The 27,743-nt window shown below is 51.6% G+C and overlaps 1 protein-coding gene across 8 annotated transcripts in view; it reads left to right on the forward strand.

The window, feature by feature from the left end:
* The first annotated feature begins 17,116 nt into the window (after nucleotides 1-17,116).
* ZNF362 (zinc finger protein 362) overlaps nucleotides 17,117-27,743 on the forward strand; it is a 50,945-nt gene continuing 40,318 nt past the window's right edge. The window contains exons 1-3 of one of the 8 annotated variants that reach the window (XM_077837323.1): nucleotides 17,292-17,413; nucleotides 19,497-19,581; nucleotides 25,267-25,485. Coding sequence is in view for 1 of the 8 variants with exons in the window: in XM_077837328.1 (XP_077693454.1) it covers nucleotides 19,541-19,581 (41 nt within the window). In the remaining 7 variants the exon portion in view is untranslated. Of the gene's footprint in view, nucleotides 17,257-17,291; nucleotides 17,414-17,570; nucleotides 17,898-19,287; nucleotides 19,582-23,957; nucleotides 24,031-25,266; nucleotides 25,486-27,743 lie in introns of those variants that run through there. The other 7 variants (XM_077837325.1, XM_077837326.1, XM_077837328.1 and 4 more) reach the window with 7 other exon arrangements.

Genomic DNA, 27,743 nt, shown 5'->3' on the forward strand with positions numbered 1-27,743 from the left:
ATGGAGGTGTGGTACTGCCCTCCTGTGGTGCCACGTCTTCCCCAGCCAGTACCGGGGGATGGAACGCACCCGTGGGCAAGGCAGAAGGCTCGGCATCGGTGCCCCTCTTTCTGGTCTTCCGGGGGCTTCTGCATTGGCGGAAAGGAGCGGAGCTTGAGTCTTCTGCTTGCCCCGCTTCCCCTGGACTAGGGCCCAGCCCTCCATGGCATCATCTGGGGGCCGGCTAACAGAGGTTGGGTTCGGGGGCAGGTGCGATGGCTCAGGGACCGTGGGAGGCAGCGGTGGGGTGGCATGAGGGAGGGAAGATTCCCCCTGGGGCAGGGGCTCTCCCACGCTCGGCAGTATCCCTGCCGCATGCTCCTCTAGGGGCCCCGTTGGATTGCAGGCAGCAAAGGCGGGGCTCTCCCGCTCGTCTGGGCACACTGGGGGAAGCAACGTCTGGGCCCGAGCGGGAGCACTGGTGGACTGAGGAGGAGGAGGGGCGGCTGTGGGCGCCGGGCAGCCAGGGGCACCAGCGATGACGGGGCCAGTGCCCTGCCGGGACTCGGAGGTCCTGGATACCCCTCCTTGCCGGGCCAAGGGGCAGTCCCTCCGGATGTGCCCCATCGCCCGGCAGAGGTAGCACCGGGCCTCCCCCGTGGAGTAGCGCACCCGGGAATGGGCCCCCTGGTAGGGGACCAGGAAGGACCCCTCGAGCGCCTCTCCCTCACGCGCCGCCAGCGGCAGTTGAAGCTGCACTTGCCGGCAGAACGAGAGGACATGACGGAGGGCGGGGTCTTTGCAGCCCAACGGGAGAGGGCCGATAACGGAGATGGGTTTCCCCAGGGTGGAGAGGGCAGGTAACAGGGCGGCATTGGGAAGGAAGGGAGGGATGGAGGTCAGGACCAGGAGGGCGCCCAGGTCCTCTAGTGGCTCCAGGGGGACGAACACGCCCCCCACCACCAGGCCCTTCTCCACTGCCTCCTGGGCGGCGGCCTCCAATGCCAGGAAGAAGACGACCTTGCCATACATTTTGGAGGCCGCCACAATGACTGTGGGCCCCACCACCCTCGCCAACGCCCGCATGTAGGTCTCCACGTGGGGCGAGGTGGGCACCAGGAGGCAACGGACGCCGTACTTCCTGGTCATGATGGGGAAGGGTCCCTGGCCGCTATAGATGGTAGCGGAGGCGGTGGGCGGGAGAGATGACGGAGCGGCAGGCGGGGGGGCTGCTGCCACCTGGGCGTAGGCCCTGGGGGCCGGGGGAGGGACACCCGCAGAGCTGGTGGAGGGAACAGCGGGTCATGGGGGTAGTCCCTGCCATGGAGGGCCTAGTCTTTTTAGCGGGGCCCTTCCCCTTCTTCTTACCCTGGCCCTTCCTGCCAGCTGGGGGGGCTCCCCCAAAATCTGAGGGGGGGAGGGACGTGGCAGCAGGAAGGTCACCCCGGTGCCCGCCGCGGCTGGCGCCCCAGCGGGAGCAGTGGCAGTTGAGGTAGAGGCTGGGGGGGGGGGGGGGATGATGGAGGGGCAGGCGGGGGAGGGGCAGCCGGGGCTGCTGGAGGGGCCCCACCCGCCCTGTCCCCTGCCATAATGAGTGGGGAGGGAGAGGAAAACACCAGAGAGAGGAGGGGGAAAGGAGAGGCAGGTCAACCACTCCTCCCCGATAGGCTGCAGGGAGAGGAGGAGGGCATCAAAAGGGGTGGGCTGGACAGGGGGGCTATCAAGGGCTTCTGGGGGGCAGTCACCGACTCAGGATAGAAATCCGGCTCCTCTAGCTGCACTAGGGGAGGGGGGTCATGACAACATTAGGGGGGTGCAGTGAGATAGGGGAAAACTGAAACAGCGGAAGGGCATAAGCGTATGGGAGGGGGCATGGGCGCACTAAGTTAGGGGCCAATGAGGGCAGGGGTACCACGCGGGGAGGGGGAGAACCAGGCTGGAGGTAGGACAGGGAACCAAGGGGCCAGCTTCAGAGGCTGGGGCGGGGCAAACAGACTGAAGCTAGCGAGGTGCTAGGGTAAAAGGGGTGGCAAAAGGCTGCAAAGGGCAAATGGGGCAGGTAGCAAGGGACAAAGCTGGGGGCTTGCTGAAGGGGGTCAGTCCGGGGGGGGGGGCACGTGCGCCCACGTGCGCTTGCAAAGAGTCAGTGCGGGCTGGCTGCTGCTTCAGGCCCAAAAAGGTGGTGAAAGGGGGCGGCAGGCCAAGCAAGCAGCAGAGTCCCAGAGGCAGGAGCTTGAGGCAGATGGTAAGTGTCCACTGGGGGTGGTGGAGGGGCAGCGCCGACGGTGGTGGTGGGGTTTTGGGGGGGGGACACACAGATGGACTGGGGGGCAGGCTCCACACCACACCCCCTATGTCCCCACAAACACAGTCAAAACCCCCACCACAAGAGCACAGTTCAAAAGTTACTCAGCCTTAAGGCCCCCTCCACAGTGGTCTGCAGAGTCCCTGTGCGCTCCCCCAGGAGTGGATGGTCCTCTTCTTCTCCTCCCCGGGGCTCCAGCAGCTCCCAGGCAGCAAAGGCAGCAGCAGCTCCCGGGCAGCAGCCTGGTGGCCAGGCAAGTAGAAAGGACCCCTCAGAGGTGGTGGTGTCCACAGCAGCAACGGCCAGGGCTGGGGTCCCTCACTCCCCTCCTCCGGGGAGCGGGGCCAGCAGGCCCCACTCCAAGGGGCTGTAGCTGGAGCAGCAGCAACCAAGAGTGGGGACGGGGGTTCCAGCGGCCGGCCAGCATCCAGGTAGCAGAGAAGGGCGGGGGGGGGGGGGGTGTCTGAAGCAGCGGCAGCAGCAAGGACCCAAGGCCCAGCCGCAAGAGCAGCCGTCTCCCTCCTCCCTCCAGGCCAGTAGGTTCAGCAGAGGAGCCAAAGACGGATCTACTGACCACTGGCTGAACAGGATTCCTTTCTCTGACTGACCAGAGCAGGGGCTCCTCCAGCCTAATGAGAACACCTGACTCCAATTAACCTGCAAAGAGTCAAGTGAGGCCATTAAGCTAATGTGACCACCTGACTCTAATTAAGGCCCCTCTGAGAATATAAAAGGGCTCACTCCAGTCAGGTAGAGAGAAGTCAGAGAAGAGAAAGTGTGACCGAAGGACTGGTTAATGAAGACACCCTCAAGTCATTAGGAAGGGAGAAAAAGGAGAGCTGTGGGGAAGTGGCCCAGGGAAATGTAGCAACTCTGGCAGTGAAAGGTTGGCTACTAACAGTTGCTACCATTAGGGTCTCTGGGCCAGAACCCAGAGTAGAGGGTGGGCCCGGGTTCTCCCCAACCCACCACTACAGAAACATCTCCTGGGAGGGGAAAACAGGTCCCTGTCAGGACAGGAGGCTAAACTGTTTTGGCATGAGGCTGTAGGAGTAACGGAGACTGGGGGAATTCTCTCACCAACCTCCATTGCTGGCTACTGATGAACAAGGCTCATCCCTAGCCCTAGAGAGAGAAGGGCTATATGGAGGGTTGCAGTGAGCCTCTGAAACTAGCATAAACTGCCTGGAAGCATGGGACCCATAGGGACAAGGTTGGAGCTCTGCCACACCACATAAAGGTCCAGTCCTTTTATGAATCCTACTAAACCATGATATATTGTGGCAGTGAGTTCCATGGGCTAACTGTGTGCTGTAGGCAAAAGTTACTTCCTTTGGTCAGTTTTAAAGCTTGGATTCCCTAATGTCAATGCAAAAGCATACAGCAGCATGCTTCAGGGGGTTAATATACACTGACTTCTGGAGTGTTGAGGCTCAAAGTGTGCATAGTGACCAGCAAAATGTGCTCCCATGCTTCTCAAATGGTGAGTTTAATTTTAATATATATTCCCCAAACAGTGTGACTATATATGGATATTTCAGATTTGTGTATCCTACCTCTTTGGAGCCCCCTTTAAAACTATCCTTTTTAAAAAACATGTGATTTAACTAAAAAGTAATTGTTTGAAGGCCCCAACACCTTTCACCCACCTATCTGCTGCACTCCAGCTCTTCCAGGCTAGCAGGTGGATGAGGGCTTTTGGTTTATCCCATTAACTCTTGCACTTAATGGACTGGATCTGCCAAAGACTGTATGGTGATAGCAGGTTGGGAGCCTAGAAACGAGATGGAAAATAACAGAATATTTGAAAGGGAAATGATATATGAATGTTACTGTGGCTCCTGGAATAGGATGGTAGATGTTTCAGATGTTCACGCCCAGTGGTCCAGATTGTCCTCCCAACCCCCAGAATCTGTGCATGAAAGGGAACCTCCGGCTGCCTGCACAGCACTATGCAGAGGATGGGGCACAAGGTGGAGACTAGGTAGGCTGGGGAGCAGAGCCAGAGAGGATGCACACCATATCCTTCAGCCCTATGACCGTTCCCTGGGGCTGCATTTCTTCTGGGACAAGCTTCCTACTGAGAGGGACAGAGGAGCTGAAGCTGCATGGAAAAGTGCCTGGTAGCATGGTTCCAGGAGAGCTGTAGAGGTGCGTGGCTGCTGCACAGGTGGCCCTAGCCTCCCATAGATCTCCATGGTTATGCTGATCCCTGGGGACCTATATGGTCCCTGTGGCCTTTCAGTGGGAGAGGGCAGGGCAATCCCCTGCCCTTACCCCTGTGGGACGGCATGATCTGCCTTTGTGCTAGGGACTCCAGGTCTAGGAAAAGCACTTGCACGATCCGCACGGAGCCTGCAGGTACTGCTAGGCTGGGAGAGAGCTGGATAGTTCGGGGTGTGGGGGAGAGATGGGGAAATGCTGGCTTTCTCTCTGAGCTTGAAGAAATGAAGAATGGTTATGAAAAGCTCGCTCTCTCCTCTCTCATTGTATTCAACAGGCACAACCAAGTGGCTGCTTGTAAAAGGGTGGAAAAAAGAGCTTTTTTTTTTTTTTTTGCTTTATGATGGATACAGAAGGCCTCAAAAGTGTTTGTTTATTTTGTAAAGATTTTTTCCTTATGCTTATTTTTTCCCTAAGAAATAGCAAGCTCATCAACTCTCATCATCCCTGTTATCCTGCAGGTCCCCTTGGAGGGCCAGAGAACTAAAGTGGGAGCTTTCGTGGCACTTCATTGAAGGTGTGGGGATGTACAATCTTTAACAAAAGAGATCTTTCCTCTCAACTGTGTGCCAGGTATTTGAGTTGAACGTTGGTTAACAGAAACCCAGGGTCTGAACAGAAATCCCTTCCACTCCCAAATGCCCAGGTTATACTGCCTTGCTACTTGCAATGTCCTAATCCTAGTGATTCTACAGTTCTCCTTAGTTTTCTCGGAGAAAACAGGCAGATAAGACCTGAATTGTAAAACTCAATCACATTTTGAAATGTTTTCCCTTCCCTGTTGCTGTGTGAAACCTGCACGGACAACATGGGAAACTAAGTCCCTGCAATTACTTGTTATGCATATGCTCAAGTAAGTGTGTAAGCGATTGCAGGATGGGGCCATACACATGGGATATCACTCACATGACTAAAGGTAAGCAGGAATGTAAATGCAGGGTCAGAGTCTAACTGACTCTGTGGGGCAGACAGTGAAAACTAACTACACACGAAGCGCTGTCAAATGCACCAAGTAAATGCATTGGAAAAAATAGAGAATTTACAGAAATCTTTGACACTGATGCTAACAAAAGTGTATGCATATCCTGTACTCCTCATGGGAGTAGTCCGACTGACCTCAATGGAACTGCTCACCTGAGTAAACTTAGGCAGATGCCTAGGATTTTGCAGGATCAGGACATTAAGTGTAATTTGTAATAAGAGTAGGTAAAAGTATGATCTGAAAAGCACTTGCATGATCCCTGCTGAGCCTGCGGCTACTGCTAGACTGGGAGAGAGCTGGATGGGTGGAGGTAAAAGTGTGATTTGTCAATTGTGTGTTCCTTTAAAAAACAACTTCTTACTATATTCTGGTTAAGGGTAGGGACCCAGTCAGAGACAGACACATCCTGCAGGTGAATGCCTGGCTGCCCAAATCTTGGTGGGATAACTCACATGACTGGAATACTGGTATAGAAGGAAAAGGAGTACTTATGGCACCTTAGAGACTAACCAATTTATTTGAGCATAAGCTTTCGTGAGCTACAGTTCACTTCATCGGATGCATACTGTAGCTCACGAAAGCTTATGCTCAAATAAATTGGTTGGCCTCTAAGGTGCCACAAGTACTCCTTTTCTTTTTGCAAATACAGACTAACACGGCTGCTACTCTGAAACCTGGTATAGAAGGGTACAGCTTGTTTAGGAAGGACTAGGCAAGGGGTGAAAGGAGGAGGTTTTGCCTTCTATATTAGAGATATAGACACTCCCACTGAGATAGAAGTGGGAGACAGATCTGTTGAAAGTTTGTGGGTAAGGATAAAAGAATAGAAATGAGGGTGAGGTCATGGTAGGGGTCTACTATAGACTACCGAAGCAGAAAGAAAGGGTGGATGAGGCTCTTTTTAGGCAACTAACACAATCCTCCAATGCAAAAGACTTGGTGGAGACGGGGGAATTCAACTCTCCTGACATCTGTTGGGAAAATAATACAGCAGGGCACAGATTATCCAACAAGCTCTTGGAATGCATTGGAGACAACTTTTTATTACAGATGGTGGAAAAAGTGACTAGGTGAGAAGTTCTAATTGTCAGAATCAAATCTAGGGGGAATGCTTGAGAATTTGAAGGTGGAAGGCAGCTTGGGTGAAAGTGCTCATGACATAATTCATGATTCTAAAGAATGGCAGGAGAGAAAACAATAGAACAGAGACACTGGACTTTGAGAAGGCAAACTTCAGCAAACTCAGAGAATTGGTAGGTAAGATCCCATGGGAAGCAAGTCTAAGGGAAAAGATTTCAGGAGAGTTGGCCATTTTTGTAAAGAGATGTTATGGGCACAAGAGCAAACTACCCCAATCATAGAACTGGAAGGGACCTCGAGAGATCATCTAGTCCAGTCCCCTGCACTCAAAGCAGGACTAATTATCGAGACCATTCCTGACAGGTGTCTGTTTAACCTGCTATTAAAAGTCTCCAATGATGGAGATTCCACAACCTCCCTAGGCAATTTATTCCAGTGCTTAACCACCCTGACAGGTCGGAAGTTTTTCCTAATGTCCAACCCAAACCTCACTTGCTGCAATTTAAGCCCATTGCTTCTTGTCCTGTCCTCAGAGGTTAAGAAAACAATTTTTCTTCCTACTTGTAACAACCTTTTACATACTTGAAAACTTATGTCCCCTCTCAGTCTTCTCTCTTCCAGATTAAACAAACCCATTTTTTTTTTCAATCTTCCCTCATAGGTCATGTTTTCTAGACTTTTAATAATTTTTGTTGCTCTTCTCTGGACCCTTTACAATTTGTCTACATCTTTCCCGAATTGTGGTGCCCAGAACTGGACACAATACTCCAGCTGAGGCCTAATCAGTGCAGAGTAGAGCAGAATTACTTCTCATGTCTTGCTTACAGCGCTCCTGCTAATACATCCCAGAATGATGTTCGGGTGGTGTTTTTTTGTTTTAAACAGTGTTTCACTGTTGACTCATATTTAGCTTGTGCTCCACTATGACCCCCAGATCTTTCTGCAGTACTCCTTCCTAGGCAGTCATTGTCCATTTTGTATGTGTGCAACTGATTGTTCCTTCCTATGTGGAGTACTTTTCATTTGTCCTTATTGAATTTCATCCTATTTATTTCAGACCATTTCTCCAGATCATTTTGAATTTTAATTCTATCCTCCGAAGCACATGCAATCCCTCCCAGCTTGGTATCGTCTGCAAACTTTATAAGTGTACTCTCTATGCCATTATCTAAATCATTGATGAAGATATTTAACAGAACCAGACCCAGAACCGGTCCTTCCGGGACCCCACTCGTTATGACCTTCCAGCATGACTGTGAACCACTGATAACTGCTCTCTGGGAATGATTTTCCAACCAGTTATGCACCCACCTTATAGTTGCTCCATCTAGGTTGTATTTCCCTAGTTTGTTTGAGAGGGTCATGCGAGACAGTATCAAAAACTTTCCTAAAGTCAAGATATACCATGTCTACTGCTTCCCACATCCACAGGGCTTGCTACCCTGTCAAAAAATCCATCAGAAAGATAGGTAGTATGGCAAGAGATCACCCTGGCTTGACCAGGAGATCTCCAAAGACCTGAAAGTCAAAAAAGAGTCATGAAAAAAGGGGAACCTAAGTCAAATCACAATGGATGAATATTAAAAACCAACACAAGGGTGTAGGGACAAAATCAGAATGGTGCAGAAGGAGGTAAAGACACGCAATGTGGGGTTATCCAGCCCACAGTGCTATTAGTCAGATTACCTCCAAGGTTCCTGGGGGGGCCAGCTCAGCGCAGTCACTCGCACCCCACTGATCCTTTGCCAGCTCTTGGCAGCTCCCAACTCAGAGGAGCTAATCATCACACTAGGAGGGTCTCCGGCTGCCTCTACTCACCTGCTTGCATCCCTCCTCCTTTCGTGGGCTCTGGGGAGAGGGGACCTTGCCCCCCAGCCAGCATCACCATCAAGCACATTGATGGGGTGGACCCCCCCAGGGTTGTGCTACAGCCCTTGGATCGTATTTGTCCCTAGCAGGTTAGACATGATGCTCACTTCTCGTAAGAAGATGCCCTTAGGATGCCCACTATGCTACGTTTGGATATGGAGCTTCAATCATTGAGTTCCTGCACTGGGCTTCAGCCATAAGTTGTGACAACTAAATGGCTGTCTTACGGGTCCAAACTTTGCCCTTAGGGAGGGGGAGAACCCAGCTCTCTGACTGCCCCAACCCCTAGGCTTTGCCGCAAGGAAGGCAAAAAGCCCCAGCCAGTCTGGGGATATGGGGAAAAATTCCTTCCCAGCCCCAAAGTGGTGATGAGCACAGCCTGCTAGATAAGGGACGGAGGGTGGAAAGGCAGCTGGAAACCAGCAAACAGGAGGTGGCCCTGTGCACAGGCTTCTCTCATGGCGCCAACTCTCATGCCAAATCCTGCAAGACCTCAAGCCTATGCTGAAAGTCCTGTAGTGGCTGGAAATCTCATGGGACCTGGCCCATCCTGTCCTTTAGCCCTCACCCATCACAGGAGCCACCAAAACACCCCCCATGCACACTAGGCTCAGGGTCCTCTTAAACCAGCTAGGGCCATAAAAGGTAACAAGAAAACATTTTACAAACACAGGAGAAGCAAGAGGAAGGCCAAGGCCACAGAGGGCAGGACAAGAGGCAATGGGTTCAAACTACAGCAGAGCAGATTTTGATTAAATTTCAGGAAAATCTTCCTAACTGTAGGAACAGTCGGCCAATGGAACAGATGCCTCGGGAGGTTGTGGAAGCTCCTTTGCTGGACAGCCATCTGTCTTGGATGGTTTAGACATAACAAATCCTGCATCTTGGCGGTGGGTCAGACTAGATGACCCTTATGGTCCCTTCTTACCCTTTGGGTCTATGATTCTACAATTCAAGGACAGGGCAGGCCCATTACTGAATGAGGAGAGAAAGACAATAACAGAAAATGCAGCAATGGACAAAGTGTTAAATGACTTTTTGGCTTCCGTTCTCACCCAAAAGGGTAGCAGTGACCGGACAGTTCACATAGTGAATGTGGTAGGATCAGAGGGAAAGAACAAGTGAAGAATTACTTAGGTTATGTCTTCCCTGGAGACTCTGCACCTTTGCCACTGCAGTGCTTCAGTGTAGACACTCACTACAGTTACGGGAGGGGTTCTCCCATTGCTGCAGTTAATACAGCTCCTCATGAGACAGTAGAGAGGTCAGTGGAAGAATTATTCTATCAACCTAGCACTGTCTACACCAGTGGTTGGATCAGCTTAATTACATCACTCTGGGGTGTTGATTTTTCACACCCCTGAGCGATATAGTTGGGTCAAACTAAGGGCATGGCTTCACTTGGGAGTTAGGGCGCCCTGGGCTGCTTTGATGCGCTCTAACTCACGATGAGTCCACACTGGCAAGGCACGTAGAGCGCTCTGACTCCGTGGCTACAGCGGTCCTGGTACTTCACCTCGGTGAGTGGAATAACGTTTGGTGTGCCCCCCGCTGGAGCACCATGGCACCAGTGTGGATGCCCTGGTCTGTTAGTGCGCTCTGATCGGCCTCCAGAAGTGTCCCACAATGCCTCTGCTAGCCACTCTGGTCATTGCTTTGAACTCTACTGCCCTGCCCTCAGGTGACCACCCATCAGACCCGCCCTTTAAATTCTCTGGGAATTTTGAAAATCCCCTTCCTGTTTGCTCAGCCAGGCGTGGAGTGCTCTCAGCACATCTTTCCAGGTGACCATGCCTCCACGCGCCAGCCGATCCCCAGTATGGAGCAATGGCGAGGTGTTGGACCTCATCAGTGTTTGGGGGGAGGAAACTGTCCAGTCCCAGCTGTGCTCCAGCCATAGGAATTACGTTACCTTCGGGCAGATATCAAGGGACATGCTGGAAAGGAGCCATGAGCGGGACGCAGTGCAGTGCAGGATTAAAGTGAAGGAGCTGCGGAATGCCTACCGCAAAGCCCGCGAGGCAAACAGCTGCTCTGGTGCTGCCCCCTCGACCTGCCCTTTCTACAAAGAGCTGGACTCTTTCCCTTGTGCCCCCATGTCACCTCCAACCCACTTTCCCCAACATCCGGGTTCTTATCGCCACCAGCTGCCTCCAACACCTGTAGCTTCACCACCCAGGCCTGAAAACTACGACCCTTACCCACTGCACTCAACCCCCATCACCAGGCATTTTAGCCATCCTGAAGTGTAGCACTCATTGCATGGCACTCCAGACAGAAAGGCTGAGTATGATAATGGGACATATGCAAACCTGTGATTGTACTGTTCCCCCACCCCCTTGCCCTTTCTGTTTCCCAAGCAGCTGTGTTTCTTTTCAATAAATGGATGTTTTTGCTTTGAAAACATTCTTTATTATTGCCTAACGTAAAAGATACCTTAGCCCAGGAAAGCAACAGTCACTGCAAGTCAGTGTATCATACGTAGCAAACACACATTCCTACTAACATTGGAACCGCTGCACTTCGCTCCCATGCAGGGCACCAGACATTACTGGTGTCTTTCAGCCTCAGATTGCTCCCTCAAGGCATCCCTAATCCTTTCAGCCCCGCGCTGGGCCCCTCTAATAGCCCTGCTCTCTGGCTGTTCAAATTCAGCCTCCAGGTGTTGAACCTCTGAGTTCCATGCCTGAGTGAATCTTTCACCCTTCCCTTCACAAATGTTATGGAGATGCAGCACGTGGATATAACCGCAGGGATGCTATTATCGGCCAGGTCCAGCTTCCCATGCAGAGAGCGCCAGCAGCCCTTTAAACAGCCAAAAGCACACTCCACAGTAATTCTGCACCGGCTCAGCCTGTTGTTGAATCGCTTCTTGCTGCTGTCAAGGCTCCCTGTGTAGGGTTTCATGAGCCATGGCATTAAAGGGTAAGCAGGGTCTCTAAGGATCACAATGGGCATTTCGACTTCCCCTACGGTGATCTTCTGGTCTGGGAAAAAAGTCCTGGCTTGCAGATTCCTGAACAGGTCAGTGTTCCGAAAGATGCGTGCGTCATGCACCTTTCCGGGCCAGCCTGTGTTTATGTCAATGAAACGCCCACGGTGATCCACAAGCGCCTGGAGAACTATAGAGAAATAGCCCTTCGGATTAACGTACTCTGAGGTTAGGCAGGCTGGTGCCAGAATTGGAATATCTATCGCCCCTCCGCAGTTAGGGAAAGCCATTTGTGCAAAACCAGCCACAATGTCATGCACGTTACCCGGAGTCACGATTCTTCTGAGCAGGATGCGATTAATGGCCCTGCAAACTTGCATCAACACGATTCCAACGGTCAACTTCCTCACTCCAAACTGCTTAGCGACTGATTGGTAGCTGTCTGGAGTTGCCAGCTTCCAGATTGCAATAACCTCCCGCTTCTCCACCATCACGGCAGCTCTCAATCTTGTGTCCTTGTGCCGTAGGGTGAGGGCGAGCTCCTCACACAGTCCCATGAAAGTGGCTTTTCTCATCTGAAAGTTCTGCAGCCACTGCTCGTCATCCCAGATTTGCATGACGATGTGATCCTACCACTCAGTGCTTGTTTCCCGAGCCCAAAAGCACCATTCCATGGTGGTGAGCATGTCCATGAATGCCACAAGCAATCTCGTGTCATATGCGTTACTCGAGTCAATATCATTGTCGAAGTCCTCACTGTCACTTTGGATCTTAAGGAGTAACTCGACTGCCAAACTTGATGTGCTGGCGGCATATTCAGCATATATCGTCAGCATATTCCCCAGCAGTTTGGGCTCCATTCCCACAGATCGAAAGGGAAGACAGAGCGCGCAGTACAAAAAACGTTGAAAGATGGTGCCAAATATGGATGGAAGCACAGGAATTGCTGGGATGCGAACTGATGCATCACGGGCGCTGGGACAGGACCCAGAATGTCCCGCACTCCCCGCCCCCTTCCCAAAAGCCACAGCGCCTGAATGGGAAGAGGTGCTCTGTGGGATAGCTGCCCACAATGCACTGCTCCCAGTGCCGCTGTAAGTGCCGCAAATGTGGCCACACCAGTGTGCTTGCAGCTGTCAGTGTGGACAGGCTGCAGCACTTTCCCTGCTGCGGTCTCCGAGGGCTGGTTTAACTCACAGCGCTCGACATCTGCAAGTGTAGCCATGCCCAAACCATGCCATGTCTAGTGTAGACCTGGCCTTTGACAAGTTAGATGTCTTCAAGTTGGAAGAGCATGACAAAATATATCCTAGAATACGTAAGAAACTGGCTGGGCTGAAGAGATCTCTGAGCCACTAGTAATCATCTCTGAGAACTCAAGGAGGACAGGAGAGATTCCAGAAGACTGGAAAAGAACAAATATAGCACCTACCTATAAAAAGGGGGAATAAGGACAACCCAGGGAATTACAGACCTTAGCTTAATTTTGGTACCCAGAAGGGTAATGGAGCAAATAATCAAACAATCCCTTTGTAACCACCTAGAACAGAGGTGGTCAAACTACGGCCCGCAGGCCACATCTGGCCCACGGGACCCTCCTGCCCAGCCCCTGAGCTCCTGGCTGGGGAGGCTAGCCCCTGGCCCCTCCCCCACTGCTTTCCACCTCCCCCGCAGTCTTAGCGTGCCGCTGTTGCAAAGTTACCTGGTGCTCTGGGCGGCGCGGCTATAGCACCACCAGCCACCGGTGCTCCCGGCAGCGCGGTAAGGGGGCAGAGCGCAGGGGGGCTGGATAGCGGGCAGGGGAGTTCGAGGGTGTGGTCAGGGGTCGGGGCGGTCAGAGGGCGGGGAACAGGGGGGTTGGATGGGGCAGGGGTCCCGGAGGGGGGGCAGTCAGGAATGAGGGGGGGTGGATGGGGCGGCAGGGGGCAGTCAGGGGTGGGGAGTCCGGGGGTGGTCAGGGAGCAGGGGGTGGTGGATGGGGCAGGAGTCCTGGGGGAGCCATCGGGGACAAGAAGTGGGGGGGCTTGATAGGAGGCAGGGGCTGGGCCACCCCTGGCTGTTTGGGGAGACACAGCGTCCCCTAACCAGCCCTCCATACAATTTTGGAAATCCGATGTGGCCCTCAGGCCAAAAAGTTTGCCCGCCCCTGACCTAGAAGATAATAAGGTGATAAGAGTCCACATGGATTTGTCAAGAACAAATGATGTCAAACCAACTTAATATCCTTCTTTGAGGTGGTAACAAGCCTTGTGATGGGGGGAAGCAGTAGATGTGATTTATCTCAACTTTAGTACAGCTTTTGATACTGTCTCATATAACCTTTGGAGAAGCAAACTAGGGAAATATAGCCCAGATGAACCTACTATAAGGTGGGTGCACAACTGGTTGGAAAATTGTACTCAGAGAGTAGTTATCACTGGCTCACAATCAAGCTGGAAGGGCATAATGAGTGGGGCCCCACAGGGATCTGTCCTGGGTCTGGTTCTATGCAATATCTTTATATATGATTTGAATAATGGCACAGAGGATATACTTGTAAAGTTTATGGATGATACCAAGCTGGGTGGGGTTGTAAGCATAGGCGCTGACTCCGTGAAAAATTGGTGAGTGCACCCACCGGCAGCCAAGCTTCCCCCCCCCACCTCCTCCTCTGAGCGTGCCGTATCCCCACTTTCCTCCCAGCACTTGCTGCCGCAAAACAGCTGTTTTGTGGCTTTACAAGCTCTGGGAGGGATGGGGGAGGAGCGGGAACGCGGCGCACTCAGGGGAGGAGGTGGGGCTGGGGTGGGGATTTGGGGAACGGGTTGGAATAGGGGTGGTGCAGGGGTGGGAAGGGGTGGGGGAGGGCCGGGGGCAGGGCCGGGAGCAGAGGGGGGTCGAGCACCCTCCCACGCCAGTAGGAGTCGGCGCCTATGGTTGTAAGCACTTTAGAGGACAGGATTAGAATTCAAAGTGATCCTGACAAACTGGAGAAATGGTCTGAAATAAATAGGATAAATAAAAATCCAATAAGGACAGATGCAAAGTACTCCACTTAGGAAGGAATAATCAGTTGCACAAATACAAAATGGACAATGGCTGCCTAGGAAGGAGTACTGCAGGAAAGGACTGGAGGTTACAGTGGGTTACAAACTAAATATGAGTCAACAAAAGTAAAGGACAATGTACTACTGTTGCAAAAAAAAACAAACAAACATCAAACATCATTCCGGGATGTATTAGCAGGAGCGTTGTAAGCAAGACATGAGAAATAATGCCTTCACTCAGGACTGATAACGCCTCAACTGGAGTACTGTGTTCAGTCTGGGGCACCACCGTTTGGGAAAGGTGTGGACAAACTGGAGAAAGTCCAGAGGAGAGCAACAAAAATGATTAAAGGTGCAGAGAAAACATGATCTATGAGGAAAGATTGAAAAACTGGGTTTGTTTAGTTTGGAGAAGAGAAGACTAACAGGGGGACATGATACCAGTCTTCAAATACCTAAAAGGTTGTTATAAAGAGGAGGGTGATAAATTGTTCTCCTTATCCACTGAAGATAGGAGAAGTAGTAATGGGCTTAAATTGCAGCAAGGGAGATATAGGTTAGACGTTAGAGAAAATTTCCTAGCAGTAAGGATAGTTAATCGCTGGAACAAATTACTTAGGTTGTGGAAGCTCCGTTACTGGGGTTTTTTAGGAACAGATTAGACAAACACCTGTCAGGGATGATCTAGATAACGCCTAGTCCTGCCTCAGTGCCGGGGACTGGTCTAGACGACCTAGCACGGTCCCTTCCAGTCCTACATTCCTATGATTCTAGGATTTACAGTCTAACAGGGTCTTCTTTAGCCTTACACTGAGATTCTGGCAGGTTTGTTCTTACAAAGGTAGTACTTGATCCCTGAACTCCTCACTTGCCTGAGGAAGGGATTGCTGGACTGGAGCGCTGGGTGAGGAACTGGAGTAGTAGAAATGTGATGGAAAATATCCATTGCATAGTGATCAATAGCCATATTTTAAAGGCGATTTAAAAATCTTTTGACAAAATAAAATGCCCCAAGGATTAGAACATTCTGTAGCAAGTGGCAGCTGAGCGGATACTCAGAATGGGGTTCTAATAATATTTTGTGCTTATCCAGCACTTTTTAATTATTTCTGGATGCCCAACTCCATGCTCAGCCCACTATCCCACAGCTGGAGCTGTGAGCATGCTGAGAACCTGAGACAGACACTGAAAATGCTCCAACAAGCAAACGGAAACCTACCTTTCTCTCTGCCACAGTGAAGTGCATATAATTACTTTGGTCAGAGTCGTTCCCAAAGGAATTCTTTAAACCTTATAAAATAAATTAACGCCACCCTGCCTGCTCCATGTCCATCCATCCCCAAAGAATGTCTCTCTGATACTACCCCATGTGGACAGTAAGCAGTTCACCCATGAACAGTAACAAAGCAGCCTACAGAGGAAAGAACCCATTTGGAAGCATGTGGCTGCAGATGGGCACAGAATTTTGCTCCTTTGAAGATAATTTGCTGTGATTCTTAACTTTCTGGCTTAGCACCTGCTTCTGTAGCAACTAGCACATTTTTTGCACTAGACAAATATTAAATAACAAAGCCAATACAATGCTCATAATAACAGTGCACAGATATTGCAGTGATGGAAATGGAGAGAGAGAGAGAAACTGATTCAGTCTGTGGCCCCAATCCTATAAGGAACTGCACTTGGGGAGGCGGGGGGCTGTGCTCATGTGAAGCATAAATTAAAGTGGATGGGGCTTTGCTTGCCAGGAGTGACTCTGCAGAACCAGGACCCAACTCTCTATCCAACTTCCCAAGCAGGTTCTAATGAAGAACTGTGCAGGGAAAATTACTTTTAAAATTTATGCAAATTACTTTGACTATATCTTTCCAAACAGTAAGAGAAGCTGGGACAGTGCCAGGAAGGGTGTCTTTCATCAGGACTAAAATGGGCAGCATTTTCTCATTTTTCAAATAGAGCTGGGGAATACGGGGAAGGACACCTGGGTTCTATTCCCAACATTGCCACTGACTCCCTGTGGAGAAAACGCTTCAGTGCCTCATTTTCCCCATCTGAAAAATGGGGATAAGAATGATTATTTGAGGTACTAGCAGTGGACCAGGCCCCCATTCTGCTAGGTGCTGTAGGACACCTCACAAAGAGTGTCTCAGAGTAGCAGCCGTGTTAGTCGTATTCGCAAAAAGAACAGGGCTGTGTTCACAAAGAGTGTGTTCACTTCCCCACTTTGGTGAAGCACTTTAAGCGCTGCGGAAAAGAGGGGCTATTGTCATGCAAAGTGAACTGTTCTCATGGTGCATCAGGAGACGACATGGAGAACCGTGTACAATCCTGGCTTCCCAAGACTCTGGGTGAGGTGACAGATCAGCGCTCCGGTGTGGTCGGCTTTGGCTCTAGGGCCAGGAAGGGAAACACTGGGCAACTTTTTTTTTTTGGGGGTGGGGGGGGAATAATCAAGGAGAGTCAAGAGACTGGGAGGGGGAGGGGGAGCCAAGCCCGGCCTCCACAGCCCTGCAAACTCTGCCGGGGCACTGCCCGGCTGCAGCCCCCCGTCTCCCCCGCTCCTCTCGCACGCAGCGGCCGCTTCCCCCCCCCCCACACCCCGTTTTTCTTTTCCAAAGGCTCCCTCCCCCATCTCTTACTAGAATATTGTGTCTGCCCATTTTTGGGAGCTCTCTGCCAGACTCCGGAAGGAGGGATGGGGGGGGAAGAGGAGGCTCCCAGACACCAGCAAAGAGGGAGGAGGAGAAGAACCCCCCGAAACCTCCCTCCCAAAGGGGGTCCGTGCACTTCCGACCGCCTCGGCTCGCGCTGCGCGGCTTTGGTGCTTGCAGAACCCAGAAGTGAACGGCAGGCGACCCGGAAGGTTTGAACTGAGCCTTTCAGACACAGCAAAGCCAGAAAGACCATCCCAAGCGCGGCTTGGGGGCGGGGGGCGGGCGGGGGACGGGGGTTCTTTTTTTATGTCTATTTGCCAAAAACCAAAACAAAATCCAAAAAACCTGCAGTTAAGGCAAACCAAGGTCTGTATGCAACAACCCTCCCCCCAGGAGAGCCGTGGTGGCGGGGGTGGGGGCTCCCTGCTAAGAAAGGAGCATGGAGGGGGAGCCGCAAAGGGGGGGGGGATTTTTTTAAGATGGGGTCGCAAGAAAAAGTTGCATGCAGTTTTCTGTCGCTCTTGGTCTCCTTTGCAAACTGCAATCGCATGTCAGTCTCCGGCGAGCGCTGCTGGGCTCGGGCTCCGGCTGCTGGAGTCCGGCGAGAGGAGGGCTTGAGGGGCTTTTCCCCCTCTCTCCCTTTTTTTTTTTAATCTGATGCATGCATTTGATCCCGATGAGTGTCGGCTGCGTGGGGGGCTCTGTCTTTTCAGTGCCCCCCCCCGCACTAAAGCCTGGGCGGGTTGAGGAGGAGGAGGAGGAGGAAGAGAGGAAGCTAAAGGGGGGAGCTCATTTTCTTCCTTGCAGACGGATCGCTGGCTGGATTGCAATTCGCCAAGGGAGCATGATTGTTGGTATAGGAAGTGTCTGCTTTTTTTTTTTTTTTTTTTTTTTTTTTTAAAAGCCGGGTTATTCAAAAAACCCCTTTGGTGCAATTCTCCGGTAAACAATGATTCATGGGGCTTAATGCAAATAGACGGATTGCAAATGGAGCTTTCCCTTTGCACTTTGGAGCTGCCTGATTGTTTTTGAGTGGCCAAGCCTCAGATTTCTGTCTTTTTTTGCAGATCTGCAGAATATGGCGTCCCTGTCCTGTTTTAAAAATAAGCCAGGCTGCCATTTTTGTTTTTCTTTTGTCTGAAAATTTTAATAAAACTGTCTGAGAATGTGGGAGAGGCAGCTGAAAGGCAAAAGGGGCACCTAAAGGGGTGTTTTTTTCTTTGCTTTGCGTTTTTGTGTTGTTGCAAAGATCTTCGCTTGCACGGGGGGGGGATACAATGTAATTGGATTTTTAAAAAAGGAAACAGTCAAACATTTCTGTGGAAGGGGGTTAAGATTTAAAGTTAACTTATGCAAAAGTTTTTTTAAACAGCCTTTTAAAAACAAAAACGCAGTGAAAAACCCTGCTCTGTATTTTCTCTTTCTCCCTTTGGATTATTTAATGGAAAAGTTAATTGAATCTGAATGTAGCTATTTTTTTAAAAAACAGATTGTTGTGAATGTTGCGTGTTGGTTAAAAGGGATTCAGTTTTTGGGGGTGGTAATGAAAAAGTGTTTGTTTTTTTAATTTCGATGGAAAGCAATATTCTAAGCGGAATGTTTAACCAGGAATATTTTGCAATTGCACTTCAGCAGGAATGTAGTGTTTTCAGAGTGTGGAATCTGCAGTTTTAGAAACTGACACAATTTTTCGTGCCGTTGTCTAGAGAGGTCTGTGCATATGTGAACATGTATTTAGCGTGTGCTATGTGCATCGTGTGTACATGCACTTCCTATAATACATGCGTAATTTTAAGTGCATGTTGGATTGTACATACAGTCTGTTCTAGAATATTTAAAAGGGAGTCAGACTAAGAGAAGTATTGGAGGATATAAATTATTTATTTTTAGACAAGCTGCTCATTCAGAAGTATTGTACCAAGTGTAGTCAAGAGCACACATCCTTTTTATATGGTATTGTAATCTTGCACTTTTATTTGCTGCCCGTCTTGGAAGAGTGAAGGACAATTTCTCAACTGCCTGTTTGAGCTGTTCTGTTACTATTGCTCTGGTGACTGATAGCAGATGGGTCAGCTTAAACTAAAGTCACATTTTGAGGAAGAGGCAAAAGTTTTTTAAATCCTGATTTAGAAGATTGGAGGGGGGTGGATGAAATCTGGCCCCAGCCCTACGGCTGGTTCTGCTTTTGTCCAAATATTCCTAAATAGTTTAGTCCAGTCCTGTTCCTGGGATAACTCCTCTGACTTCTGTGGAGCTACGACAGGGAGAAATTTGGCCCTTCGTTTATTTTCTCTAAAGAGAATGCGGCATTCCCATGGATGTGTTAGTTTGAAGGCAGTATCTGTAGTCCCCAGGTGTGTCTTTCTGGGCTCATTTCGGGGGTGTTTTCTGTGTATTGGGGATGTGTGTATTGGGGTGTGTGTGAAGTTGTCCTCCTTGTCCCCTATAGAACAACACCTTGCGCGCAACATCTGTGCTCTGCTATCTCTGGAGATGGACAGATGTCAGGGGAAGCACCGACAGTACATACAGAGGTGGGCGCACTGAGTTATGCTCAATGACAGATTTCTGTGTGTCTTAGTAACCCACCAAAGTGCATGAAGCTGTTCAAAAGTGGGGCTGTGACAAATCAGACCCCATGTCCGTGCTGGAGATCTTCCCAAGCCGCCCACATGTGGACCTTGGTGAATGTCCATTGAGGGCTTCCTGCTGATTGCTGGATCCAGCCCCTCTAGGAATCCTTTTCATTGTAAGTCTGTGGATTGTTCAAATCTTGATCCCAAAACAGTCTGAAAAAACTATTTGGAATGAAACAAAACACCTTCCTCAACAGCAGAAGTACACCAAACTGCAAGTTAGCCATCAGCACATCTAAACATTACCCACAAGTGCATGTGTGTATAATGTCTGTCTGTCTGTCACAGAGCTGGGAATCGGTGGATGTGGGTTCTAGTCCCAGTTCTGCTACCAACTTCCTGTGGGACCTGGGCAAGTCATTTAACTTCTCTGGACCTCAGTTTCCCCATGTGTAAGACTGGTACAGTGATACTTGTCTCTTTGTAAAGCGCCTCGAGCTCTCTGGATGAAAAGGGCCTCTACAAGTGCTAAGTGTTGGTGGTGTTATCTATGCACCGTGCAGCTGTGGAAAACTACCGTGCTGCATCTACACACCCTGTTGCTAGATAACATGGCATTGTAACTTCACCCACTGTCCTGATTTCTGCTGTGTCAGCAGTGAGCATTGGGAATTCGATGCGTCCAAAAGACGCTTTCCTAATTAGCACAAAAACTCTGCGTGCAGGGAAGTTTTTGTGGTGATCCAAATTGCTAACGAGGCCTGGTGCCCAGAGCTAGACACTAACGTGGTGTGGACTTCTTAGATGGCTTTGTTGTTGTAATGTTCAGGGCTTAGGCAGGAGTTCTGCCTTCTCAGGAGTGTGATAGAAATGCCTGTGTGTGTGTGTTAACTTTCCGGGGAGCATCCGAGGGGAGAGAACAGGGCTGAACTGGAGGGTTTGCTTTGGCAGAGAGGGCGCTGTAATGAAGATTTCCCTTTGGCCTGTGCACTCTGATTCCACTAAGCTTTTATACTTCCTTGTTGATGTGGGGTGGTGGTGTTATTTATTCCTGTTACAGTAGCACAGAAATAGTAACACCTTGAGTGTGCTACACCCTTGCTCTGCCATTCTGCGCCAGTAGTGTTTCACACCCATGTTGTATTATAAATAAATAAATATATAAATCCTAACTCACCGGGGAGCAGCTTTGCTGATAGTAGTAGTGGTGGAAACACTAGTGTAGACAGGGCTCAGGTGTTCTTAGCGGCTTATTGTCTGACCGTGACAGTATGGTGATAGCCAACCTTATCCTGTTCGTACCAGTGCTTCTGCTGTTGCCAATGGAGATACACCAGTAGTAAATGGTGCTGCAGCCAGAGGGAGTCGGTGTGAGGGCTGGGATTAGGACCCAGTAGTTCTTGGATCCCTGCTTTGTGATCTGCCATTCTGGAGTGGAAATGCGCAGCATGCCAGTAACATCTCTCCTGGGATAAGTCACTTTCATTCTATAAATCTTGCCCGGTGTGGACTGGGCCTCCACAGTGCCATGCACCGAACTTGTTCGGGGACATGCAAGTCTGACTTTGGGGTCTAGAGCAGAGGCGCCAGACCTCAGGAGCTGGGCAAATGCTCTGAGCTTTGTGGCTTTGCTTTTATTTTAGTCTGATACTCTTGATGGGGCCTGTTGGTGTCTCAGGTTCCCCTCAGTGGCTGCTGAGTCTTGTGGCTATTGCAGGTCACCCCTGCCAGCCTTGCTCTGTCTGCTGGTAGAAAGGGTCTAGTTAGGCCTTTGCTTTCTCCTAACTATTCACCACCTGTTGGATGCCTCCTGCTGCCAACCCCAATGCTTTGACAGTGGCGAATTCAACCCAGAGTGTAATGTGGCAGGTAAATGGATTTTAAACACAAAACCTCGCCATTCAGTTCTCTTGCGCTCTGAGTCTCTGCATTAGAAACCCCGCAGCTGCGCCAGCTCTGAGGATGGGTTTCAGAGTAACAGCCGTGTTAGTCTGTATCTGCAAAAAGAAAAGGAGTACTTGTGGCACCTTAGAGACTAACCAATGTATTTGAGCATAAGCTTTCGTGAGCTACAGCTCACTTCATCGGATAAATTGATTAGTCTCTAAGGTGTCACAAGTACTCCTTTTCTTTTAGCTCTGAGGATCATAGCCCTGAACTGTGCTCTTTGCCTGTGTGCCTCCATAGCTCTGCTAACTAACCAGCTTCAACCTCTGGCTGCAGATTTTCCCCATCTTTCAAACGCGTCTGAAGCAAATGCAGGAATCGTGCTGCATGCATTTTCCCGGGCCTTGATTTTCCTAATAAACAGTGTGGGCAGAGACCTGGCCATTTCACCCTGTGCTGGATAGTCACATTTTCCCAGTGCTGGTGCTGACCCAATTTTCCATATACACGTTGTAAGGGAGGCCATTCGCCTCAATTGTACCTTATTGTCTCATGTCCCCTTTGCTCCTCGGTATGTGTGTTTGTTTTCTCTCCTTACAAACTGTGAGGGCAGAAGAACTGGGGCAGACAGGGTGGGAGGGGGTCTGGTCACTCCCACATTGTAAGATTCACAAGTCTTTCTGGAGATCACTGGGAGCCAGTCTTCTGCACGGCATGCGTTCCATGTGGTTGGTGGTGGAGGCATTCCTGTATTACAGGAAGCCAGATTCAGGATCAGGGCCCTGTTGCGCTAGGCTCCCTCAGCCAAAGCGGGAAGGATTGGTTCATGCCCAAGAGGGCGCTCTTAGTTTCTGTGATTTGCGAGGTGTGCACAGGGAGAGGGCAACTCTTCTAAAGCTCTGGAAATAGAGGAGTCCTTGCTGGAGCGAACCAGGGTTAACACAACCATCAGCGATGGGGGTAGCATGGGCCATGCTGTCCAAGCTCTGCCAGCGTCCTGCAGTCCTGATCTGCAGCGTCCACAGCTGTCCCAGCCTGGACGCCTCGCACCACCCCGAGAACGTGGGCCTCTGCCTGTCAAAGGGGAGCTGGAGCGTGGCCTGGCAGTGAGGGGGCCAGCCGGAGGCTTGAGAGACAGGAGTTTGAGTCCTGGCACTGCCTCAGACTCCCTGGGTGGTCTTGAGCCTCTGTGCCTACGTTCCCCTCTGTTCAGCGGGGCAGGTGATATTAGCCTGGCCCTGCCTCACAGGGGGTGTGAGACCAAATCCACTAATGCTTGTGAGGTGCTCAGGGACTGCAGTGATGGGGGCCGTGGGAGTGCCCAAGACCGACAAAATCACTGCCTTGTCCTAGTCCTGATGGGCCACCTACAGCAGGTGAGTTTTCTCGCTAGCCTGTGTTTGTGCTGTGGCTGTTAGGGTTGTGTCAGCCTCCAGTCTGGTCTGTGACCCCCCCAAGAGCTGCCTTGTGTGTGGTTGTTTTTAAAAACTCTCCCCAGAAGTGCTGGAGAGGTCTGGCAAGGGCTTGAGGAGCTAGTATGCTGGCAGCAGGCTCACGTAAGTGCTCAAGGCGGCACAAGGAGATGGCTCCGGCTTTGGGGCTTTCCTGATCGTGTATGGTAGGTGCACTGGTGGTGGTGGCCTCCAGAAGTAGGGGAGGAGTGGGTGCGTGGGTGACAGGGCCCATTACCCCTTGTAGGGGAGCTGCTGAAGACCTCTACATTGCCAGGGGGCTGGGAGTGCACCCAGCTGTCAGGGAGGAGGTGGGCGCATGAGAGGGGAAGGGAGTTTGTTTTGGGGCTTTTATCGGTTTTGATCAGGAGAGGAAATCGGAATGAAAACACCTTCAGGGGGCAGAAACACAGGGCTTAATTCTTCTGGTGCAGGATCCCCACGACTGCTTCTTCCAAAAAGTAAGATCTTGAGGCTGGGTTTTTAGACTTGTTCTCCCGGGTTTTCTGGCTGGGATTCTGTTTTTGGTTTTGGGGTTGTTTTTTTTTGCTTTCGTGGCTGTTATTCTTTCTGGTGTCTCTGCCTTGGTATAAATTCCTTCTGCACGGGAGAAGTAGAGTTGGTGTGTATGTAGGAAGAGGACCTCTCGTGTGATTTCACAGCCATTGCCGTAGAGAGTCACATGGTGTCTCCTCATCAGCTGCTTTCAGGAGGCCACAAGTTCCCATTGCAGAAAGGGCTTCCCAGTGCCAAGGCCACCATAGCTGAAGGCTAATTTGGGAAGGCCAGTTCACTCCCAAGGTGAACCATTCCTCCCTGTGCCTGTTCGCAAGGATCGTACAGCCTTGTTGAATGCTGGCTGCCAAAATCGTGGCGCTCTGGGAAAAATTAAAACTCTGATACAAATCCCTTTCAGGAGAGTAAGCCAATTCTCCCTCCACTCCCCATCCCGCTCACTTCTGCCTGGGGCTGAGCTCCGAATGGGGGGAGGAGAGTGATATTCAGCCCATTCTTCCTGGGGTTCCCCCAGTGCTTTACATGGAGTGAAGAGCTGAAGCCCCACAATGAGGTAAGGTCACAATCGTTATCCCCATTTTACCAGTGGTGAAAATGAGGCACAGAGCAGGACAGTGACTTGCCAATGGTTGCGCAGTGAGTCAGTGGGAGAGCTTGGAATGGAACCTAGGACTCCTGATATTTAGTCCTCTGTCGTAACCACTGGATCAGTCTCTTCTCGGATAGGGTGAGAACTTGCGGAGGGTGTGAGTGGTGTGGGGAGAGAGAAGGGACTGAGCTGATGGATGGAGCGCAGAGAAAGGGCTGCAAGAAATGTGTTGGCAGTGCTGGGGGGGCCACCTGCTTTGGGGTATTGGTAGGCATGGCTCTGGCTGGGGTCTGGTCACGGGAACCCGGTGATGCTGTGGAGAGGGCTGGGGCGGTAGCCTGCTTGTGACCACTTGTTTGTGGTATTCCTACTGACTTCCGGGGCTTTTCCTCACCCTGCTGTGCCCACAGCAGGGAACAAACAGGAGCATCTTTGGGAGCTGATGGGTGGTGCTTTGGAACTGGTGCTTTGGGCATGTGGCATTTGAATGAGCATGATCAGCTGTCAGTGAGTTAGTCCAGTTCCGAGTCCCAGAGAGAAGCTGGATCAGTGCTTGTTCAGGCCGGGCATCTCAACGTCTCCACGGAAATGGGACTACAGATCCCATTCCTCCATCCCTACGGTTTTACATCCTCCCTTCTTTCCCTGGACTGGCTGTGGCCTGGGGTTGCTGCTCACTAGCAATTCAGTCGGTGGCTCACCCCTTTCTCAGTGCTCTGGTGTGGACTCCGGAGCTCTGTGCCACAGGAAATCACATTGGCTTCTCTGTGTCCGTGCTGATGAGCTCCTGCATGGTGCTCAGGGATGCTCTGTTGACACAGCCTGCCATGCAAAAGACAGCCCCAAGTTCTGACTCCTTCTGGCTGTTAAAGATCCCATGGCACTTTCCCCAGGAGCGGTGTGTTTAGTCCAGGTGTCCTGGCCAGACTGCAGCTGGGGATAGTTTCTCCCTGCCTCCCTAGATCCCCCTGCAGTTTAAAACAGATACAGGCTCTTCCTTCCTTGCCCCCAACTGTTGCGTAGGGCTACTGGGTGCTGTTAATCAGCTGCCACATTCCACCCCAGAGGTGGCTGGATGGGTCAGTGGTACTGGTGTCTCAGCCTCTACTGCTGTGATGACTCCACTAGCCAGGAGCATACGCAGCCATGTGCTGCCTTGCAGTTTCCATGAAAAGAATCTCTTGTTTCTTTTTATTTCAGCAAAGACGAGACACAGGGGGCTGCAAAAGTAGAGGAGTCCCCGATAGAAGTGTAGCTTGTGTTAACGGCAGTGGTAGGAATTGGTGAAGGCTAGTGTGCTTCTGGGACTGGGGCTTTTGCCCGCCTGCGCCAGGAGGGATCGTCCACCTCCGCCAGCCTGGAGCATCATCTACACGTCTCCCCAGGCAGCTGCGGCCACCTGGCTTCTGAGGCCAGCCTGTGAGTACTGAAACGCGAGTGCACATAACGTCTTCCCTTTGCGGGGCCATGACAGGTCCCTCTGCTGCAGCTGCCTTCTGAACCCCTTACCAGGGCTCCATCCCCTCCCCTCCCCTCCCCTCCCCTCCCCTGGGGCTGTGTAGATCCCCTTGTGCCAGCTGCTTTCCACACTCTCTTGCCTTGGGGCTTTTATTCACGCCACTGCCCTGGGGTTGCAACAGGTCCCCTCTGCTGCAGCTGCCTTATCTGAACTCCCCTCCCACCCTGGATCCATGACTTCCACCCAGACCTCATAGCCTGGGGCCACCACAGGTCCTCTCTTATGCCCTGCCTGCAAACCATGCTCCTAACTCCGGGCCCTATCAGTGCTGTTTTCCATGCCCCTTTTCCCCCTGCTACCCAGAATGCTTCCAAACTCCCTGTGGCTACCCTAGGTTACCTCTCCCCAGCTATTGCTCTGTCCTGAGGGGCTGGTTTTCTGCAATGCTCTGTCTGTTATCTACCTCCCAGTCACTGAGTGAAGACCTGGGAGCAGATCTGTGTCCTTGCCCCCCTGGGTGTCTGGGTGAGGCATAGGGAGGCGAGATCTCCCATGCCCACCTGTGCCAGGCCTGGGGCAAGTATCCATGCTATCTGGACTTCGGGGCTTGAATGCTTCTTTATCCAGCGATTCCTACTGGCCCCCTGCTTTAAGAGCATCCTGCCCCCAGTTTGCCCTCTGTGCTCAGCAGAAAAGATCAGCCTCTGTCTCTAAGGAGCAATGCTGTCCCCTTGTGATGGGGCCGCTCCTTCCATGGGCTAGAGCGTGCAGTCTCCAGCCCCAGCATGAGCTTTGCTCTCTGCAGGGGCAGCCACATCCCCCCACACTGCAGCTTGCTTCCCTTCCCCAGGCCTGGCTCTCAGGAGCCCCTTCCCCTGCATCCTGAAGGCTGCCACGGAGAGTGCTGGCCTTGCCCATGGCTCCTGTCTGGGAGCATCTCACAGGCAGTGAGGACTCCAGGGCCCCTCCCCCTGTGTGTAGGGAGGGGCAGGAGCTGAGCTCATAGATGAGCCATTCAGGAGCCGTGGGTGAGGGACAGCTCAGGTGTCCTTGGAACCCAGGAATCCCCCGTGGGCAGTTCCCAATGTGGCTCTCTTCTGTCCTGGCTGTGGCTTCCATGAGGCTAGTCCCCTGCACTGCTCCCACTCTGGAGGATCCTGGGGCAGCCGACAGCCAGCAACCCCGGAAAAAGAACTGCTTGACACCAGCTTCGGCCTTTCCAGCAGCAGGGCTGTTTCCTTCTGTGCCCGGCTCGTCCAGCCCGCTCAGCAGATGCAGGCTGCGGGCGGGAGGATGGCTCGGGGTTGGGACTCCACTTGGGAGCGAGGAGGTGAGACCCAGGGTCCTACAGGGTGCAGTGAGGTCTCAGCAATGCTGTGTCTGCCTTGAGAATAGGCAGGGTGAGGAGCTGATCCCGTCGTGGGTGGAAGCTCGCACGCCTGTCCATGCCTCGCTATGCATACCTAAGTGTGTGCATGCCTGTGTCTGCTTTGTGTGTGTGCGTGACCCTGCCTGACTCTGAGCGCGTCCCTGTGAGCGTGCGTCTCTCTGCCTGTCTCTGCGTGCCTAATGGCCTGGGCCTAGCCCTGCGTGCGTGTCTCCCTGCCTCCCGCTCCCCTACGCGTGTTGTAGACAGAGGGTGCGTGGCACCGGGCGCTGGCCGTGCCAGGCATTTGGGGCTCTCTTGTGGAAAGACGCCGCCTTGGCCCATCTCTCCTGACTGCCAGTGGCAGGGGTGGCTTTTCAGAGCAGTCGGGTGGCTGGGGTGCCCTGCCTGAGTGGTGCCGCCAGGGGTGGTGCTGGGTGTGGGCGAGAGAGGCCGAGGGGGTGCTGTGAGCTGCAGCATCTCCCGCCGGCCTGGGGGAGGTATCTCCCGCAGTGCTTCCCACCCTTTATCATTTCCATTTTAATGGCTTTTTTTGCTGTGTGTCAGCTTCCATTTTTCATATTTAGCTGGAAATATAGAGAGGGAATTCATATATCTTCCGTCTGTTTTATTTACTTCTAGACCCCCCCCACATATACATCTCCCTCTCCCCCCCCCCCCCCAAATCTAAGCTGAGCCTCAATCTTTTCAGCCTGTGGCGGGAGGGAGGGCAATCCCATCTGTTCTAAATGAAATACTGTAAAATAGAGCTGGGACAGAAATCAATTGCTTGACATTGTTGTTCTGTTTTGATGATTCTTCTTGGCAGGTTTGTAGATCTCCAAACATTAC

This window comes from Eretmochelys imbricata, chromosome 18, assembly GCF_965152235.1.
Source record: "Eretmochelys imbricata isolate rEreImb1 chromosome 18, rEreImb1.hap1, whole genome shotgun sequence".
In the NCBI taxonomy this organism is placed as follows: Eukaryota; Metazoa; Chordata; order Testudines; family Cheloniidae; genus Eretmochelys; species Eretmochelys imbricata.